This window comes from Emys orbicularis, chromosome 12 (assembly GCF_028017835.1).
Source record: "Emys orbicularis isolate rEmyOrb1 chromosome 12, rEmyOrb1.hap1, whole genome shotgun sequence".
Classification (NCBI taxonomy): domain Eukaryota; kingdom Metazoa; phylum Chordata; order Testudines; family Emydidae; genus Emys; species Emys orbicularis.
In genome coordinates this window covers 3,801,546-3,820,559 of record NC_088694.1, presented here as the reverse complement: position 1 = coordinate 3,820,559, position 19,014 = coordinate 3,801,546, and the positions used below count along the sequence as shown (strand labels likewise).

The 19,014-nt window shown below is 43.2% G+C and overlaps 1 protein-coding gene across 1 annotated transcript in view; it reads right to left on the bottom strand.

Annotated features, from left to right (window-relative positions):
- The window catches only part of RTEL1 (regulator of telomere elongation helicase 1), a 101,066-nt gene extending 83,346 nt beyond the window's left edge, over positions 1-17,720 (bottom strand). Inside the window, exons 1-9 of the mRNA XM_065414190.1 lie at positions 17,667-17,720; positions 15,475-15,591; positions 12,287-12,473; positions 11,799-11,892; positions 10,732-10,813; positions 9,332-9,392; positions 7,796-7,871; positions 7,062-7,146; positions 4,827-4,892 (exon numbers count right to left, since the gene is read on the bottom strand). Of these exons, the coding sequence (XP_065270262.1) occupies positions 4,827-4,892; positions 7,062-7,146; positions 7,796-7,871; positions 9,332-9,392; positions 10,732-10,813; positions 11,799-11,892; positions 12,287-12,473; positions 15,475-15,576 (753 nt within the window). The 5' untranslated portion in view covers positions 15,577-15,591; positions 17,667-17,720. The remainder of the gene's footprint in view (positions 1-4,826; positions 4,893-7,061; positions 7,147-7,795; positions 7,872-9,331; positions 9,393-10,731; positions 10,814-11,798; positions 11,893-12,286; positions 12,474-15,474; positions 15,592-17,666) is intronic.
- Between the last annotated feature and the right edge of the window lie 1,294 nt (positions 17,721-19,014).

Sequence of the window (19,014 nt, the reverse complement as noted above, 5' to 3'; positions counted from 1 at the left end):
GTTAACCCCCAGCCCTGGGCTGGCCAGAGCAGCCCCAGCCCCTCTCCCTTTAAATCGATTAACTGGTTAAACAATGTAATTTTAATCATTTAAATGGTTAACTTTTTAAACTACATTTACATCCCGAATTAGTACCCCATCTTGTGCTATATCTGTTAGGACACTGATACGTAAGCATTCAAGACAATTTGCTTCTGACTTGTCAATGACTCAAACACATAATGCCACTTCTGACACCATGCCACTACTCTTCCCCTTTTGCCCACTCAAACCTTTTAAATAGCTTAAAACCACTGACGTAGCATTCCAATCATGCAAACCATCCCACCCAGTTCCAGTAGTGCCTACTAAGTTGAATTTATGCTCAAATAAGCAATTCCAATTCCTCTTGTTTACTACACAGGCTCCTAACATTGGTGTATAGACAAATAAAGAATTTCTTCGGTTCACATCTCTTGGTACTTTGATTAATTTTGTTCTCAGCATCATGGTTTGTTGTAACTGAGTGCTTACTTCTCCCTTTTCACCATCTTGTTTGTTGCTAGTTTAATGCCCTCCCTGTCAAGTCTAGCCAGCCTATAGTCTAGAAGAGTGGTCCCCATTCTATTGAGATAGAGGCCATGCAAAGTGGACAGTCCCCTCACCCCTACAGAAGGTGGACCAATGTTTCACAAAACCTAATCCTTCTGCCATTTACCTAGCTAGCGGTTTACTTCTAAAGTCTTCTGCCTTCTGTCTTCCCTTGCTCATACCAAACGAAGGATTTCAGAGAAAATCACTAGAACATTCCTCTCCTTCAGTACCCTTCTGAGTTCCCTGAAGTCATCTAAGATCTGTGAGGTATCCCAGGAAACAGCATCATTAGTGCCTTATGCATCATTACCAGTGGATCTCTGCCTGCTGAGTTCAGAAGCCTATCCAGTCTTCAAGTCACATCTGGTGTCTTTGCTAAATGAAGACAGCACACCATCCTGTTTTCTGCCTGCTCCTTTGGAAAGGATGTTCTTCTTCTTCTTCGTACAGAATCCCCAAGGAGGATTTTCTGTCTTCCTTGGTTGGTTGGAGATCTCTTTGTGGGTACATTTGATTGTTTTGTGGGTTGGGCTGAACAGCCAACCACAGGTATGTCCTGTGCAGCTCATTGTTTCATTTGACCAGCTGCATCTTCACAGATGATATCCTCAGTTTCTATGCTCATAGACTCTTAGACTTTAAGGTCAGAAGGGACCATTATGATCTTCTAGTCTGACCTCCTGCACAACGCAGGCCACAGAGTCTCACCCACCCACTCCTGACATATGTCTGAGCTACTGAAGTCCTCAACTTGTGGTTTAAAGACGTCAACATGATTATTATTAGATTCTTCTACTTATGTGGAACTCCTCCTGGACTGATTCTATCTGGTGGTCATGGCCTGCCCCTCCTCTCCTGCCTCCAGCCATGTAGAATGCACCTGAACTTCTTGCCTCTGATGGTTACAAACTGCCTGGTCTCCTCTCCGGTTCCCAATCTCCTTCGGTGACCAATTTCTTCCTTTCTTGAATCTGGGGTGGCAATGCTTCCTGAATCTGGATGTCCAATAACTCCTCAGCCCCTCTCATACTCTGTGGTGTATGCGCTTGTCCTTCCAGACCACAAATATTTCCTTCCATAAAATTTTACAGGAATCAAACCATTCCTGTCCTTTGGAGGACTTGTTCTGGATTTGAACTTGGGACCTCTCACACAAGTAAAAATCATACCGCTAGACCAACACATATATGAAGATGCAGTCCCTTGCACTCAAGATTTTACAATCTAAGATGGCAAGTAATGAATGAAGGTAGAGGGATAAAATACAACATACATACATGCCATCTTAAATTTAAATAATATATACACACAGAAATAAAGAAAATAAGTATCAACTATGGAGAAGGGAATTGAATAATCTTACATGAGAGATGTGGTCTAATGGGCTGAATACTCCCCAATTCTAATCTTAGTTTTGACAATACTTCTCTGTCACCTCGGCCAAGTCACAACCCTCTCTGCCACAGTTTCCTCATCCATAAAATGAAGATTGTATTGACCTTCCTCCCAGCTGTGAGAAATAGTAAGGACTTGCTTACATGGGGAAACTGAGATGCAGAATAAGCTATTATACAATAGCTATACTGGAATAGCGCCCCACATACATGTTATATTTTGGAATAAAAGTCACTTTTATTCTAGAATAGAGTCATAAAATGTAAGGCCAGAAGGAACCACCCAGATCATCTAGTCTGATATATCCTGTACAGCACAAGTCACCAACACTACCTGCACCCTAAGCCCATCAAGCAAAATTAGAACAAAGTGTTACAGCCCACAGGAGATTTGACTATTATGTTCCACAGGAAAAGAATAAGAGCGATTGAGGGGCACCACTGCCCAAGGCCCCTGCAAAGAGTGTCTACAGGGTGAGCAAAACAGCTTATTCCAGAATAACTATTTCAGTCAATTTCCCTGTGTAGACAAGCCCTAAGACTTATAACATGCTGTGAAGAGGAAAAGCTCTGTGGGAACCCGGTTCACTTTTTAATGGAAAGGACTATTTTGATTAAGGCAGCAAATATAGTATTCCAACATTAAAAATAATTTCTACACCTACCTCAGGCCAAACATCCTCCACTTCTAGCAGTCATTTTGCAGCAAAATAGACAACAATGCAAGAACAGGTACTCTAGAAAATAAACATTGCCACTGCCAGAGAGAAATTCAAAGCGGTGTAATTTGGCAGATCAGGGAACACATTTTTAAGAGTTCCTTTATACTTCATTATCCAAGCACTGAACTAGTTTTTGAGCCAGTCAGGGGTATGATCTTGTAATGCAACACCTTCTGATATCTTCTTGATAGGAGGAGGGTGCTCCGGCAGGAATCCAATCTTCCCTTTACAGAGTTCCTATTGGAAGAGGCCACCAGCTGTTTGTTTGTTCTTAAAAAAAAAAAACTCAACAAATATGCTTGTGAAATAAGTCTGATTTTCTACCATTGCTGAGACACTCACTTGCTATCCAGCATTTAAAGGTGAGATAGCCCAACATGTCAGAGCAGAACTAATACAACGCGGTGTGGTGCCTGGGGGGAAGGCTCTGTTTGCAATAAAGTACATGAAACTACATCAGAGTCTGCTTTTCCAGGTTCCATCTACAACTCTACAAGGTAGTACTCACTGCTAGCAGAGACTTAATACTTTCATCATGGAGTTCACATTCCATAGAAGCCGAACCATTCTAGACCTAGAATCCTTCTTTCCAAAATGTTTGCTTTTTGTACACCTAATTTGCACGTGCAGCTACTGCAGCTGTATGTTCAAGTGACTAGTTTAGACAGATGTACTAGTTAGGCACATAACTAAATATCTAAGCGCAGCAATACCTGAGTGTGCAAGCACAGAAATTCTGTGCACTTTTGACAATAAGAACCAGAATGATCAAATCTGGTTAGTTATTCAGTAAGCAAATACAATTCCACATCTCTTCCAACTGCAACACAAACACCTGAAAAACCAGAACTGGACCAGACTACTATGGCAAGAATTGTTCAATTTCTTCACTAATAATCACTTCTTCACTTCTAATCACCAATTATACAACAAACAAGCCAGGTGCTCCAGGGCTGCTTGCCAAACGAAGTACCTAGCAATTTCCTGATTCTGCAGTCATCTGAACAACATTCCATACGAAACTGATGACCTGCACTTTCAAGCAGAGAAGGGGTTAAATCCCTGGTGTCAGCTGCCAGCAGATCCAAAGATCTGCCAGGATTGCTTCAGGAAAGCCTGACTCAGAAGCGATAAGGCTGTGCAAGACTCTTACACAAGAACAGTAAATAACAGTTCTGCCAAGCACAGAATTACTTGGGGGCTCTGCTGTACTGTAAATGTAGGTCTTTCAGATAGGTTTGCAATATCTAGCACTGAGTATAAACTGCTGAGTCTAAACTGGTCTGTGTGCTCACTAGGCTTAATCACTGGTTTGAATAATCCATCCTACTTCATCATTATGTAAAACTTTTACCTGTAATGCGGTGATATTCAGCCCTCCGTGCTTCAGGAGCCAAATCAACAATGAACATTACCCAAAAGAGCCATAGTAGTATGAATTCATTGTTTAATTTACTGTCGTACTATATATAAACAGTAGGACAGGGGACATACTGAGTCCATATAATTCTCACAGCAAAATGACTGACCAAGTATTATTATTTTATCAACTAAAATTGGTTAATAACATAGTAAAGGCATCCTGATTGATTAATAACTTAGACTGGTTAATAATCATATCACACAATTTTAATATCATGTGCTGCAAAAAGCCACAGGAGACACATTAAAGAGCCACTTGCGGCTCACGAGCCTCCATCGGAGTATCACTGCTGCAACGTGTTCTCTTTGCTCTATAACCAATACACTTTCAGTGAAGGACACAATGTAAGAAGCTGCACGGATTGTATTAGATCTATTTAATTCCTTGGTATCAGAAATTGGGGATTCAACCACTTACAGAAATGTGAAGCCCATGACAGAAGAAGACGGAGCAATATCACACAATTATAGATGGAGAGTAGGTGTACTGTACTTAGCTAATGCTAAGATTCATGCAGAACACAAACCCACACTTCAACATAGATGGAGTCGTAAATGTATACTTAACCACCTTTCTAAACTGATCATACTAGCAGCTGAAATAATTTCTTTTACTGTAGCTTTCGCCTTGTTACAAGTAACCTACAAGGGTCAGACTTTGTGTTTGGGTGGGGAAGGGGAAATGGGGGGGGGAGAGAAATCAGATATAATTTACCACATTGTGAGCTTCATCGAGTATTACCACAGTCCCTTTCAGATCTAAGTTGTGTGCTCTCCGGCTCTAAAAGCAAAAACAAAGGGGACATGGGTGAGATAGCAACACGTCCTTTGGACACAGCTTGGTGAACTGGACCATGAGAGAGTTTGGATGGGATATAATTCACTATGGAATGTGGCAAGCAAAACAGTTCTGGCTGCTTACACTGCAACATATTCTCTTGAAATGGAGATAATAAAAGTGTCCTCTAGAGGTAAGAACAAGGCCATACATCTGTGCTGAAAGTTAGATGACATCATGGGTCCATCTTATGTATACTAGTCTGTCTTGTGAAGGAGTGGGATTAGGGGCCAAAAGGTGAAATTGAGAGGCACTCACATGCATAAGAAAGAAGATAACACTAATACCTTAAGGGATGCATTAATTTATTATAATTCATTCTAATTTCTCTTTTTGTCGTATTTTCTACATATATTTTGTCATCTTTGCAAAAAGAGAACACACCCACAGTATTATGTGCAGTACAATTATAAAGTTCAGTCAATTCATTTCCTAATACCCTCTTCATCTTTAGCTCACTTTGATACTCTGACAGCCTACAGATCAGCCTGCTCTATTTAGCACGGCCTCAACCGGAGTACTGTGTCCAGTTCTGAACATCTACCCTTAGGAAAGATGCGGACAAACTGGAGAGAGTCTAGAGAAATGCTAGGAAAATGATAAAAGCTTTAGGAAATCTGACCTGTGAGGAAAGCTTAAAAAACTGGGCATGTTTAGTTTTGAGAAAAGATGACTGACGGGGGACCTGATAACACTCTCCAAATATGGTAAGGGCTCTTACAAAGAGGATGGGGATAAATTGTTCTCAGTGTCCACTGAAGATAGGACAAGAAATAATGGGCTTAATCTGCAGCAACGGAGATTTAGGTTAGATATTAGGAACAATTTTCTAACTATAAGAATAGTTATGCACTGGAATAGGTTACACCAAGGAAGCTTGTGGAATTATTATCATCATTGAAGGCTTAGACAAACACCTCTCAGGGATGGTCTAGGTTTCCTTAGTCCTGCTTCAGCACAGGGGGCTGTACCTGATGATCACTTGAGGTCCCTTCTACCCCTAGATTTCTATGAAGGCACTACATAGAATGTCTGTTGGTTACTTCTTATTGAACAGAGCATCTTGCAGGAAGCACAAGACATCAGCGCTCTGGGATCTGCATTGGCAGCCCACTGATCTCTAAGTCGAGTTTAAGATGGAATGGCCTGGGAACTGCCTATCTGAAAGACTGCCTCTCTTTTCGCTCCATACTGTAACAACTGCAGTCAGCAGAGGTGCCTCAAGCTGGATTCCCAACATTTTAAAGAGAGGAGACTACTGGCAGGGCATTCTCTGTGATGGCCCTGGAACTCCAGAAATTGCTTTCTACCTTGATCTGAAATTGCCCAAGTTTGGTGACCTTCTGGTCATGCTGCAAAAGACATCTATTCAACAGGATTTTTGAAGACGACTGAAGGTATGCGTCCTGGGCCAAAAGAGGGGTGGAAAGGAGCTGTTTTTGAGATGACTGCCAGATCGTATAACGTTGCTGAGGATATGTCATAATATTAATTGAATGTTAGGGCACCTAAAGCCTTGCACAGGTGTCTTTTTAAATATTTAAATGTAAACAAACATCACTTTTCATACTGCATGTAAATAGCACAGATTGGTCTCTTACCATCATGGAGGTAACTCTTCAAAAGATACTTATTTCAAGGTATGCCACAAGTGGCAAAAAGATTGTCAGGATATAATTTAGTTTTCATTATGAACATAAGAATGGCCATACTGGGTCAGACCAAAGGTCCATCAAGCCCAGTATCCTGTCCTCTGACAGTGGTTTATTGTAAGACCAACACAAACAACATAAGGGAATTGTGCCCTGCAGGGTGAATTCCACTGACTGAATGATATTGAGCTCCTGTTAAAACCAAAAAACCCATGCTCCTTAATTGTAGGGGAGAAGGAAATTCAAAGAGCAAGATGTGCAAGTGAACCATCTTTAAGGTTCTTGATTTAAATTAGGTTATGAAGTTTTGCCTCATGTACTCTGTGCAGTGTTTTAGCTAGTTTTGAAGTGTACCACCTCAGGAGTTTGTTTGCTATGCACATTCTTTTTGGCATATCCACTAAAATCTGATAAAAAAAGTTCAATAAAAAACATTTGAATTTAAAAATAAAAATGGTACCTTTGAGTCTAGTAAATAGTTGTAAGGCATAAAAATAATATCTGCTTGCTGCTTCAGGCTCCGAGATAGATAATAAGGACAAACTCTGTTAAAAAAAAGTATGAACTATAAAACAATATCCACAGAGAGACTAAAGTGCACTCTGCCTTCATTTATTATGTTTCAGGCTCTCAAAGGTTTCTAAACAGCTTTAATGACTGGAACATTAGATCTTAAGGCAGATGCCTCGCTTTATCCATGTGGGCCCTTCTTATTTATACTTCAGTGAAAAGGAATGCCAGACTCAATACCTAACTGTACAGTCCAGCAAAACACAGATCAAGATACCAAACAGGAGAAAAATGAGATGACTTAGTGGTTCAATGCACTAATCTTTCTCCCCTGAAGACCAGGATTCAATGCTGGATTAGATCATTAAATCATTAAATCTGGTAAGAGATTTTGTGGTCTCATCCACCTCATAAAACCACCATAGCACCTGCATAATCAGCAGTTCCTCCTCGGGTATGCCTGACTGTGATCAGTATCTGGTCTCTGCAGCAGATCAGGACTCAAATACACCATCAGCTCTAGGAAGAGGCATTAAGGTCTCAGTGCAGAGATGGATTTCTTGAGAGTTCTTTGCACACGTCACTACTCGACTCTTGTCATTGCTGCTCATCTGGAACTTATAGGGGGGTCAAGTTCATACAAATGCATTCCCCAGAACAAGAAGGACAGTGCGGAACTTTTACCTGTGCTTGTTTCCATTTTTAACCAGGTCTTCAATATCTAAGATGGAGTTGGTCAGTTCCTTCTCTGTACTCTTCTCTGTGAAGGAGAAACGAACAGTTACAGAAATCGAAGAAAATAATTACATAAACATAATCACATGTGGGGACTGTACTTCGCTCCACATTCATTGGATTCTATCAAAGTCTCTTATCTTGATTACCTGGATTGAAACTAAGGCCTAAGGTTATTCTCTGTAGCTCCACCAGCATCGAGTGCTCTGGCTGTTATTTACTCCTCGATGCACAAGCTTCAGTCAAACACACATTAGCATTTGAAGATTTCAGTCAATTATTTTGTATTTTGTTCCATCCACTCCATGGAGAACTGTTTTATAAATAGTGTTTGATTTTTACCCTAATGTCCATATTGCAAGAAATAATCCTGCACTGGACCTCTTGGGATGGCCTAGATGTAACCTAGCAGGTCCTTTTCCATCTTTAATTTCTATTATTCTATGAAACCTGGCCCTGCAGCTTCCAAATTCCAGGACAGGCTCCAAGAAATGTGAACACCTGTTGATTTAACTCTTAATTACATTTTTCATAATAAGCCACAACATGTGTAGATGATAGTTTGTGAGCTAATACACATGTTGGTGCCATAATTTTTTCAATGGTTTAGTCCTAAACTAATTTCTGGTTTGCTCAGTTCCTGCAGCCCAAAATTCAATGACCCGAATGCCTTATAATTCACTCAGGCAAGAGGAACTGCTATCCTTTCCTTAACTTGGTCTTGTGCTGAAGAAATGTTTGTGTGTGTGCATATTAGTAAAAATTCAGGACGCCAGTTTACTGGTCTAAGCTTCATCTTAAAATATACAGAACCACAGGTTTGAACCCTAGCACAGTCAACCCAGCCCATCATCCTTCAGAGGATACGATAAGCACAATACAGTTTATTGAACGGGGGTTCTGCACGGATGTTTAAAACCATCTGCACTTGAAGACAAGGGGTCTGTCGTCCCACACCAGCAGACTCCTTGGCTACTTCCTCCCTGCTCCCTCACACTGTGTATCATGTAGCCTGCTGGTTCTCTGCTGAGTTGCAGGTCAGTAGTGCTGACAACTGTTTGGTGACTAACATGATATTAATTTGTGGTCTGATTCAAATCCCAAAACCCACTTTCTCATTTAGCTCAATTACTAGCAGCCACAGCAAAGAGGCCAAGAGCGGAATGGGCATGTCGAAAGAAATACCCTCTCACTCCTAGAAGGGCCTCACCAGTTCAGGGGTGAAGCCTATTGCCGGGATTATATGGATAATTTGCACTGCTGCTGCTCTTGCTCTGTTTTGTGGACAAATTAAAAGGATTTCAGCCTTCAGGGATATCAATCCTGTACCTTTCCTGAGCATTAGCTTAAAAACCTATTAAAAGTAAATGTACATGCATACATTCAGTTGCCGATGGGTTCTCTCATTCCTTTTCAACTTCCCCATCCACCTGCCAGGTATCTCTCTGCCCAAAATCAGGGCATTGCCTCCACAGCCAAACTTACCCTCCACATTGTTATAGAAATGGCAAGTACGAGCCATCACTTTCATTCGGCACATGTGGATCTGCAAGACAAAGCACATTTCAGGCACAAAGGCACAGCTGGCCCAAGGCTGTGGAGGTAGGGGCAGGGTAAATGAACATATTCAGTGACACCAGCTCAGCATAATAAGGAATGGGGAAAGGTTTCTCTAAAAAAAACAATCCCTTTTCTTCTCACATTTTCTGCAGACCTTGATCATGGTGCAGCATCTACCCCAACCATTTATTTATTTATTTTATTTAAATTTTAATTTAACCAAGCACAATGGAGGATCAGGTTATAATCCACAGCCTATGAAACATGTGGCTTCACTGGGCTCCTTCATAATGAGGCTGCCATTTGTTCCTAAATTTCTCCATCTCCTAGGATTTTTCTTGTACATCCATCGTTACGCTTCCATACTTCCCACAGATAGGTCTCCTCCCCAGGGGCATCCACCTGCCCGAAGAAGAAGCCAAACCTCCCTCTGAGACCCTTTTAATACTGCCTCTTTATTCAGCTACCAAGAGGGCCTGCAGAAATGCAGCATGCCCTTTGAGCACCAAGCTAGAAGCAATGCATACCAGATCATCAACAATGAGAATCAAATAGGGGGATACCAACAAGTTGTCCTGCCAAAGAAAAAGGGGAAAAAACCCTCTGAGCATCACCAGTATGTTGAATTGCTATGGCCCCTTTCATATAAAGACTTAAATGCCTTATATACATTAGGCCATGTAAGGGAAGTAGTATTGAACCCAATTTAAAAATAAGGAAACTAAGGCAGAGAGAAAAGGGACACCAGCCATTTGAAATTTAGTCAATTTCAGGGAAAGAATCAAATATCATTACAGGGCCTACACCTGCCTACAAATCCCTGGGCCAATGTTTGCAGTTTTACAATCAGATTTTCCTCTCCGTGTTCTTCCCTTCCCCACTGGTATGTAAAACACCCAAACGAACAGGGGGAAAGTTATTTTCCCCCCATTAGTCTTTTTTCAGCTATGGTAGTCCTTAACATTACATGTGACAACAGTAGGTAAAACATTTTCAATCAGGAGCATGATTTTTAAATTGATGGTGTCATTTTAAACTACTTGCGCTGGGTCACTTGGCAAGCAAGTGGCAGGACTGGAAGTTGAATGCAGAAAACTAATTCACATGCTCTCACCCGTCACAACCCCTCTTGGAAAGGTAAATCCCAGAACTTAATTCTTCACTAACAGAGCAGGACAAGAAGACACTTTCTATAGCACTCCAACTGTACGGTCAACTAATACCTCTGAGTTTCGCCAAGGATTGTAATGAACGTCAGCGTTAGCAGTTACATGCCTTAAAGCCAAGATACGGTCACTCACATGTATGAGCTGTTGCGTTCTTACCTGCATGTGGTTACTTTCCTGTCTCTTAACTTCAGGGTTAATACAAAGCTGCTCTCTGGAGCCCAAAACACACACCTTTGGCCTATTTAAACAAAACACATAAATAGCTGGTATTAAAAAACGGAGGAGGGGACAAGAGAGAGAAAAACAGACTTTTGAACACATATGTTGCTAGCTTGAGTCAAGTCTTTCAAATGTGAAAGTTGGCTGGGAAGAATAAAAGTGGGTGTCAGAAATTTGGGAATCTCAAGGCTTTTCAACAGCTACATTTCTCATCTAGAACATCACAATTTTTTTTGTAGCAGCAATAAATTCTCAATCTTAAATATGCATTAATGAAATTATTTTGATGGGGGCAGGGAGTAATCAATAGTAGCTTTAGTCAACTCTCTCAAAAAGCACCCCCACAAAATCTAGATCCCGTTATACCACCACATCTAATTACCATGGACCTAAAAAAGAACCCTCTCGCACCAGAATCTATTTTTGAGATAGCAGGGAGATTGGATTAATGATAATTTACTGCAGAAGCTGTGGCTGAAGGCAAGCATTCAAAATAGCTTTGTTAATTGAAAAGATATACAGATACGCAAGTGGTTACTAACTGACAAATTACAAAAAACAGAACCATGGAGCTACATGAAACAGCACCATTGGCAGGAATACAAGCAAAATATTCTATTAACCCAGATAAACTGAAAAATCCATCTCTCCCTGAAGAAAAATATGAAGCACATTTCTTTTCATACACAAAAAAATTTACAGGCTTGACTGGAAAACCACACTTTTTCAAAGGAACTTTTGAAGTAAAGGGGATTATATACAGGAAACTTTGGGATAGGAGCGAGAAAAGGAAGAAGAATGGGAAGCACAATCCTCAGCATGGGGAAAAGCTACACAGTGAGTCAGAGAAGTTCAGTTTCCATCCATCTGCATTATGAGAATTGCATTCCAAGGGATACATCATCAGATATGTAGTCATCCCAACACAATTCAAATAATCCCTGAAATGACTGGGTTTCTACCCTTTTACTCTGCTGAAAAGCATTTTCTTAATGTGTATTTACCTGTAGACAGTGCTCTTTAACTCACTGATGACCTGAGTAAGCTGAGAATGGGTTCTGGAGGCATAAATTATTTTAGGAACATCAGTGTAATAAGCTGCCAAAGGGAGAAAAAAAGAAAAAAAAATTATTAGCGCTAAACAGAAGGAAGAGCTAAAGATATCATTAGCCTGCTTTCCCCAGCTGGTGCTATGGTAACAGTGTGGCTTATGGAGACAGCAAGGAATTTTACAATCCAACTCTTCACCTACAGGAAATGAGCTAAGAGGATATTTTTACTGCCCTGTAGCAAGGAGAAAGGTTAAGTGAGACATCTTTAGATTTACATCAGTAAAAGGTAAGTGTGAAATAATGCTTTAGCTGCTAAATAATGCCATTCTGACATTCACAGGTACATGACAAGGATAAAAGAAATACTAATCATCCCCTATCATTCCTTCAAGGTTCCCAACCAAGTATAACAGTCAAAGCCTGCTTGCTGGGACATTTACCTGGGATTTCAGCATCACCCCAGGACGACATGGGTCTGTCAGGAAAGAGTTCCACTCCATTCATTCGCTGTGCAATTTTCCGTGCCGAGATGGTATCTTTAAAATGCTCCCGCCAAGCCAGAGTGGTACAGAGGAGGCACAAGGTCTTCCCTGTACCCGTGGGACTCTCCAAAATGCCATTCACCTTCTTAAGGTTGGGGGAGAAGGGAGGAAAATTTGGGGACAACTCAGAAATTTGCCTAGCATTGAGCACCTTATAGTACAGTATTTTCCCAGAAAAAGAATAATCACATCACTGTACAGATTTATGTAGCATGATATACCTTCCACTAGAAACACATATGTACATGCTTATAAGCCTGTAAAAGCTGCCACATAGAGGTACAACCTGTAAGAGCCTTTACCCCAGTCAAGTATCAGGGGGTAGCCTTGTTAGTCTGTATCCACAAAAACAACGAGGAGCCCGATGGCACCTTAAAGATTAACAGATTTATTTGGGCATAAGCTTTCGTGGGTTAAAAAAAAAAACAACCACTTCTTCAGATCCACTTTGTGGGTAAAAAAAACACTTCTTCAAAAAACCACTACTTCAACCTAAAACACAGATTCATGGACTATTTTATCCTTTAATTAGCACAGAAATTCTCCATACTTTGCTTAATACATGACAAATTTTAGGTTAAAATAAAGGAAAATATTATAAGCTGCTGCCTTAGGCTAAAATTGGAAATGATTATAAGACTGTAGATGGTGACTGATTTGCTAAGCAAGTTAATAGTTTAAACATACACTCCACATCACAAGATTGAATCACGCAGTATAGATGGTTTACACCAGGGATAGAACTGTGCCCATGACCTGTTTTAAATATTTTAGGTCTGTAGACCAGACATTACAGAATGCAATTTGTTTTAAAACTTCTATGCCTGGGTTATGCATTGACCAGAGCAAATTATGTCTAAACACTATTAAGAAAGGCCATTCATAAAACAGGTTTAAAATGATATCTGCTTTTACATCCCAACATCAGTGGGGGTCTACTGAGCAACTAACATTGCAGCTGTGGTGAGGCTGAATTCTGGAGTGTCATGGAGAGTAAAACTTCTCTTCTTCCACAAAAGAGCTTAGGTCTTGGATAGGGTGGAACAAAGAACATGAATCTCAGAAAAACTACTTTAGGCACTCCAGGCAAAGAATAATCAGTATTTTGGAAAGTGTTTCCTTATTTGTTTGACATTCACTAAGACTATATTACGGAAATGCCAAGTAGATAATACCATAAGTACACCATCATTTTTTTAAATTAAGGACAGATTGCATGAACATAAGGACTATTTATTTAGTTTTCTTTTCTTTTTCCAAGTTTCGGAGAGAGGGAAGAAAAAACCTACCTACATTTCTGCCAAAAGATTTAACACTATAACATTTCTGGCATTGTTTTTTTTTTAATTGCATGCTAAAAAATATGTACAATTAAAAATAAAGTCTCGTGGAGTGGAAAGCAGAGAGTATATGGATAAGAAAGGAGAAAAACTAGGTATTTTTTTCATTAGTAGTTTAAATTGTGAGAGTCTCCTTTTGCAGTTTGCAAACCAGATAACTAGGGCCCTACCAAATTAACAATTCACTTTCGTCAATTTCACAGCCATGGGGGTCTTAAAATTGGTCAATTTCACGATTTCAGATGTTTACATCTGAAATTTCAGGTGTTATAACTGTGGGGGGTCCTGATCCAAAAGGGGATTGTGGGGGGGGGGGTTCTAAAGCTGTTGAAGGGGGGTTACAGGATTGCCATACTCACTTCTGTGCTACCTTCAGACCCCAGCTCTGAAAGCAGCAGCTGCAGTTTCCTGCAGCTAGAGCAGGTTCCCAGAGGTGGAGGTAGGTCCGATCTCCCCAGTGCTGCTGGGAGCACCCCAGACAGAGCCAGTGGTGGATTAATGCATGGGCCCATAGGTTGGGGGGAGGGCAGAGAAGCAGTCCCAAGCTCGACTGCCCAGAGCCACAGGGGATGAGGGGGCAGCCCTGGGCAGGAGCTGGAGCTGCGGGGGGGTGACAGCACCCAACCCAGATTCCTGATCCCAGGTTGAAGCTGCAGGGGGTGGAAGCCCCAAGCCCCAGCATGAGCCGGGGGGAGGGGGAGAGAGGCAGCACCCTGGGCAGGAGCCATGGGGGAGAGGGAGCGGAAGCCCCTGAGCCCGGGCAAGAGCCATGGGGGCCAGGAGTCCGGAGTCCAGCTCTGGAGCTGCTGCAGCGCAGAAGTGAGGGTGTATCACCCTCACTTCTGTGCTGCCTGTGGAGGTGGGTCTGATCTCTCCCCATAACAGCCGTGCAGGGAAAGGACAGGTCTAGTCCCTCCCCAGACCGGCTGATTTCAGGGAGTTCAAATTTCACAGGAGAGGGCTTATTTCACGGTCTGTGACATGTTTTTCATGGCCATGAAATTGGTAGGGCCCTACAGATAACCTTTTACATTAATTGCATTCTAGCTTCTACAAACTGTGATTTCTGATAAAGACAAGAATTAAAATTCCACAGTAAATCACCAGGGAAAAGGTTACTGCACAGCCTCTTTCTTAAAAACCATTTTAAATATTTTTTTCACATTACAAAAACCATTTACCCGCCATGCTATACAAACAGCCTTTAAATGTTACAATACCTTCAAAACATCTGATACGCTAGTCAATTTATTTTCATGTTCGTTTCGCTTAAAACAACCAAACTGATTTTTTATTTTTAAATAAATAAAAGGGCTTGCTCTTGGGCTCGGACCTGGCCCCCTATGGCAGAGAAATCCTAACAGTTATGAACCTCTTTCCTCCCCACCCCTGCCAAAAAAAATATCTACATTATAAATTTCACCCTCTTGAGGTACCGAGTTATATCATGGCCTGGTACTGCTTGTGGACAGAATCAAATTGTGTTGTAAACACAAAATAGAACCCTGGGCTAAAGCCCTATAAAGAGCAGGCTCTGTAACATGATTATAATTCAACCTGATCACAGGTAAAACCCTGTCACTTGACACAGTAAAATCTGCATTGTAGGAAGAAGGAATTATTTTGGAAACACTGACACTCCAAATCCTAAATCGCCCTTCCCACCCATTCCCCAACACGAATGGATCCCAAAGGAGTCCGCCTGACCAGTGCTGGAAATTTATTGTAACCTCTCCCAGTGCTTACCTTCTGGAGGCACTCAAGCACTTTAATCATGTATTCCTCCTGACATCTGTATGGTTGAAAAGGAAAGTCCACTGCGATGCCATTTAATGTTATCTTGGGCATACTTTATCTTACACACTGAAAGCACAGAAACCAAGAGCATGCTTTATCATGTATAATTTACAGCACACAAAAAGAAGCATATATGCTAAATATGTACATACTGCAACTTCTCATTAAAATTCATTGAAATTACACTTATATGGTAGATGAGAGTATTGTCATTTCATTTTTAGGCAACAATATTGCCAGCAAATCACTACTTACAACAGCTACGAAGTTCACAAGGATTTAGGGCCCAATTCTGCAAAGATCTAAGCACACTCTTGTAAGTAGTCCAATGCATGCAATGCAACTGCTCACAGGAGTAAAGTTATTCACAAACTTCAATCTTTGTAGAATCACACCATTAATGCGGCCACGGAATACGCCAAATTTATTATTCTATTTATGTTTGTTAGGGGGCATTTAGTGGAATAGAATGGGCAGTCCATCATTGGAAACTAAATAAATTAATACGGTCAATTTAGAGTTATGTATATCCAAAGCATGGGAGAAGTGCATGTAGTTTAATGCTAAACACAGAGAGCATAAACGACTTGGTCACCTCAAATACTCCCAGTCCTGTCAAGTCTCCCTGCTTTGGGAGAGTCCCTCCTGTCTATTCACTTCAAATATCTGTTTCTAGAAGAATTTGGCTATTTACATCTCAAACATTTTAAATCTCCCTTTTTTTTTTTTCTTTAAAGTGTCCCTCATTCAAATTGCACAGGCTTCCGGCAGCCTTGCCCACCCAAGTACTGTCCCAAGTTTCATACTTCTGTTGCACTGATTTGACTAAAGCTGTTGGTTTAAATGAGTGCAAAAATCTGCACAGACCCTCTTATGTCACTTTAAGGGTAGCCTCTTTAGGCCTGGCCTACACCTAAAAATGAGATCAACCTAGCTACTTCGCTTAGGGTTGTGAAAAATTTCATGCGCTGTACAACATAATTAGGTTGACTTAAGTCCCCCCACAGACACAGCTAGATGGAGGGAAGAATTCTTCCAGAGACCTACTTAGTGCCTCTGGGAGAGGTGGATTAACTAGATTGATGGAAAAACCCTTCCATTGATGTAGGAAGTATCTATGCTATGGTGCTGCAGCAGCATAGATACAGCACAGTACAGGGTAGCCACTCACATGTTCCCAGAATACTGGACACTTCAGCACTTCCAGGAACAGCTTGAGTGCATCTGCCTGTGTGACCTTGGCCCTGCCAGCCGGACCTACCTGTCCTTGCAAGCAGAATGTGTACAAGGTCAGGTCGGTGGGGACGAAGTACTGTTCAAAACGCCATTCCCCCAACGGATAGCGACAAAGCCCTGTCCAGTTTTGTCCCAGTAGTGGATAGGGGGCCAACCGCCCAAAAAGGGAACTGTCTTGTATAAAATCAGACAAGTGGCCTCCCTAGTACCGTAGCTGTGCCGCTGTAGTGTAGTCACTCTAAACCAGTGGTTTTTAACCTTTTTTCATTTGCAGACCCCTAAAAAACTTCAAATGGAGGTGCAGTGCCCAGGGACATTTTAGACATAGTCTGTGGACCCCCCGGGGTCCACCCCCCCAGATTGAAAACCACTGGTAAGGACAGCCTTTTGTAGCCCCCTCAGCCATAGTCCGCAGACCCTCAGGGGTCCACCACCCACAGATTGAAACCTTAACCTGACTCCTAATCAGCTCAGGTCAAATCACCATGGGCCACCCGGGAGCTGACCCACGCAGAGGCTTTGCACGCCCAGTAAAGAAATACTTCCATTCCAAGGAGGAGTGCGGGCCCCTTGTCTAGACAGGGCCTGAGAAGCCGCCCAGGAAGGGCTGCGGCTGTGCCCGGAGGAAGGCCGCACACGCGGCCTTCCCCGAGACGCGGCCTTCACCCCCGAGACGCGGCCTTCACCCCCCCGCCCCCATGAGCCCGCCAGAGGCGCAGAGCCGCGGCGGCCTGGCCCCGAGGGGTCCTAATGGGGGTCGGGGGCTGGGATGGGAGCCCGAGGGCGCTGCTCCGCCGGTTACCATGGAAACACGGCGGAGCGGCCGGACTAGGATGACCCGGGGCCCCAAGGAAGAGGCCAAGCCCGGAGCAATTAGTAAATGGTTCCCACCGTCCCTCCCTCACCTCCCGCTCCGGCGTTCGCAAGGCCCGCGCCTGGTGCTCACGGGCCCGCCCGCCACGGGGGCGAGGCCGTGACGCACTTCCTGAGCCCGCCCTCCGTCGTCATGCTGTGCGTCACTTCCGCCTCCTCTGTCCCGCCAGGCCTGCTCTCGCGAGGACTGGCCGCGCGGGGCGGGGCGCTTTAATGAGGGGTCATTGGTAGAGGGATGCGGAGAGACAAACCCCGTGTAGGGAAGGAAGCGAGCGGCCAGGGCCTGGCCTAGCAGGTGCCTGGTAGAGCGACGCCATTTTGGGGGTGTCCTTTGCTCACCTCAGTGACAGGACAAAGGAGCCAAGTGTGTGAATGAATCCGACCCCTTCAAAGGCGGTTTGGCTCCCCTCAGGCAGCCCTAGCTGGGTCGAGCGGCTCGGCAAGCCTTACCTCAAGGGCCCCACCTTACCTTGGCCAGCATGTCTCTCCCCCGCGCGGTCCTGCGTTGGGCGGGGTGGCTGCTCCTGTCCCGCCTCGGGTAGCTGAGTTTTAGGGGTGTCCGTGTGAAGCGTATCAAACCGTGCAGGATCCTTGCTCGCCCTCTTCCAGGTATAGTGTTCTGTCATCACGGTGGGTGGTGTAGTGTCTGCAGCCAGACTGCTAATGCGATCTGCCAGGGGTCTTGTCTTAGTGGGGAATGCGGAACCCCTTTGTTTTCCACCTACCTTCAGTTCCCTGGCACTAGTTCCTCGTCTCGGCACTTGCCCAGGAACTGCTGCAGCGGAATCTCAAAAAACGAGGAGTCCTTGTGGCACCTTAGAGACTAACAAATGTATTTGAGCATAAGCTTTCGTGGGCCGAAACCCGGGTTTTAGCCCACGAAAGCTTATGCTCAAATAAATGTGTTAGTCTCTAAGGGCTGGTCTACACCGGGGGAGTGATCGATCTAAGATACGCAACTTCAGCGACGAGAATAGCGTAGCTGAAGTCGACGTATCTTAGATCGACTTACCTCACGTCCTCACGGCGCGGGATCGATGGCCGCGGCTCCCCCGTCGACTCCGCTTCCGCCTCTCGCCCTGGTGGAGTTCCGGAGTCGACGGGGAGCGCGTTCGGGGATCGATTTATCGTGTCTAGACGAGACACGATAAATCGATCCCCGATAGATCGATTACTACCCGCCAATCCGGCAGGTAGTGAAGACCTACCCTTTGGTGCCACAAGGACTCCTTGTTCTTTTTGCTGATACAGACTAACTCGGCGACCACTCTGAAAAGTGGAATCTCAGTTACTCAGACCAAGGGCTTTTCCCAGATGTATATGCTCGTAATGAATTCCTGAGTCACTTCGGACAGGTGGGTTAGTCTAGGGCAGGGGTAG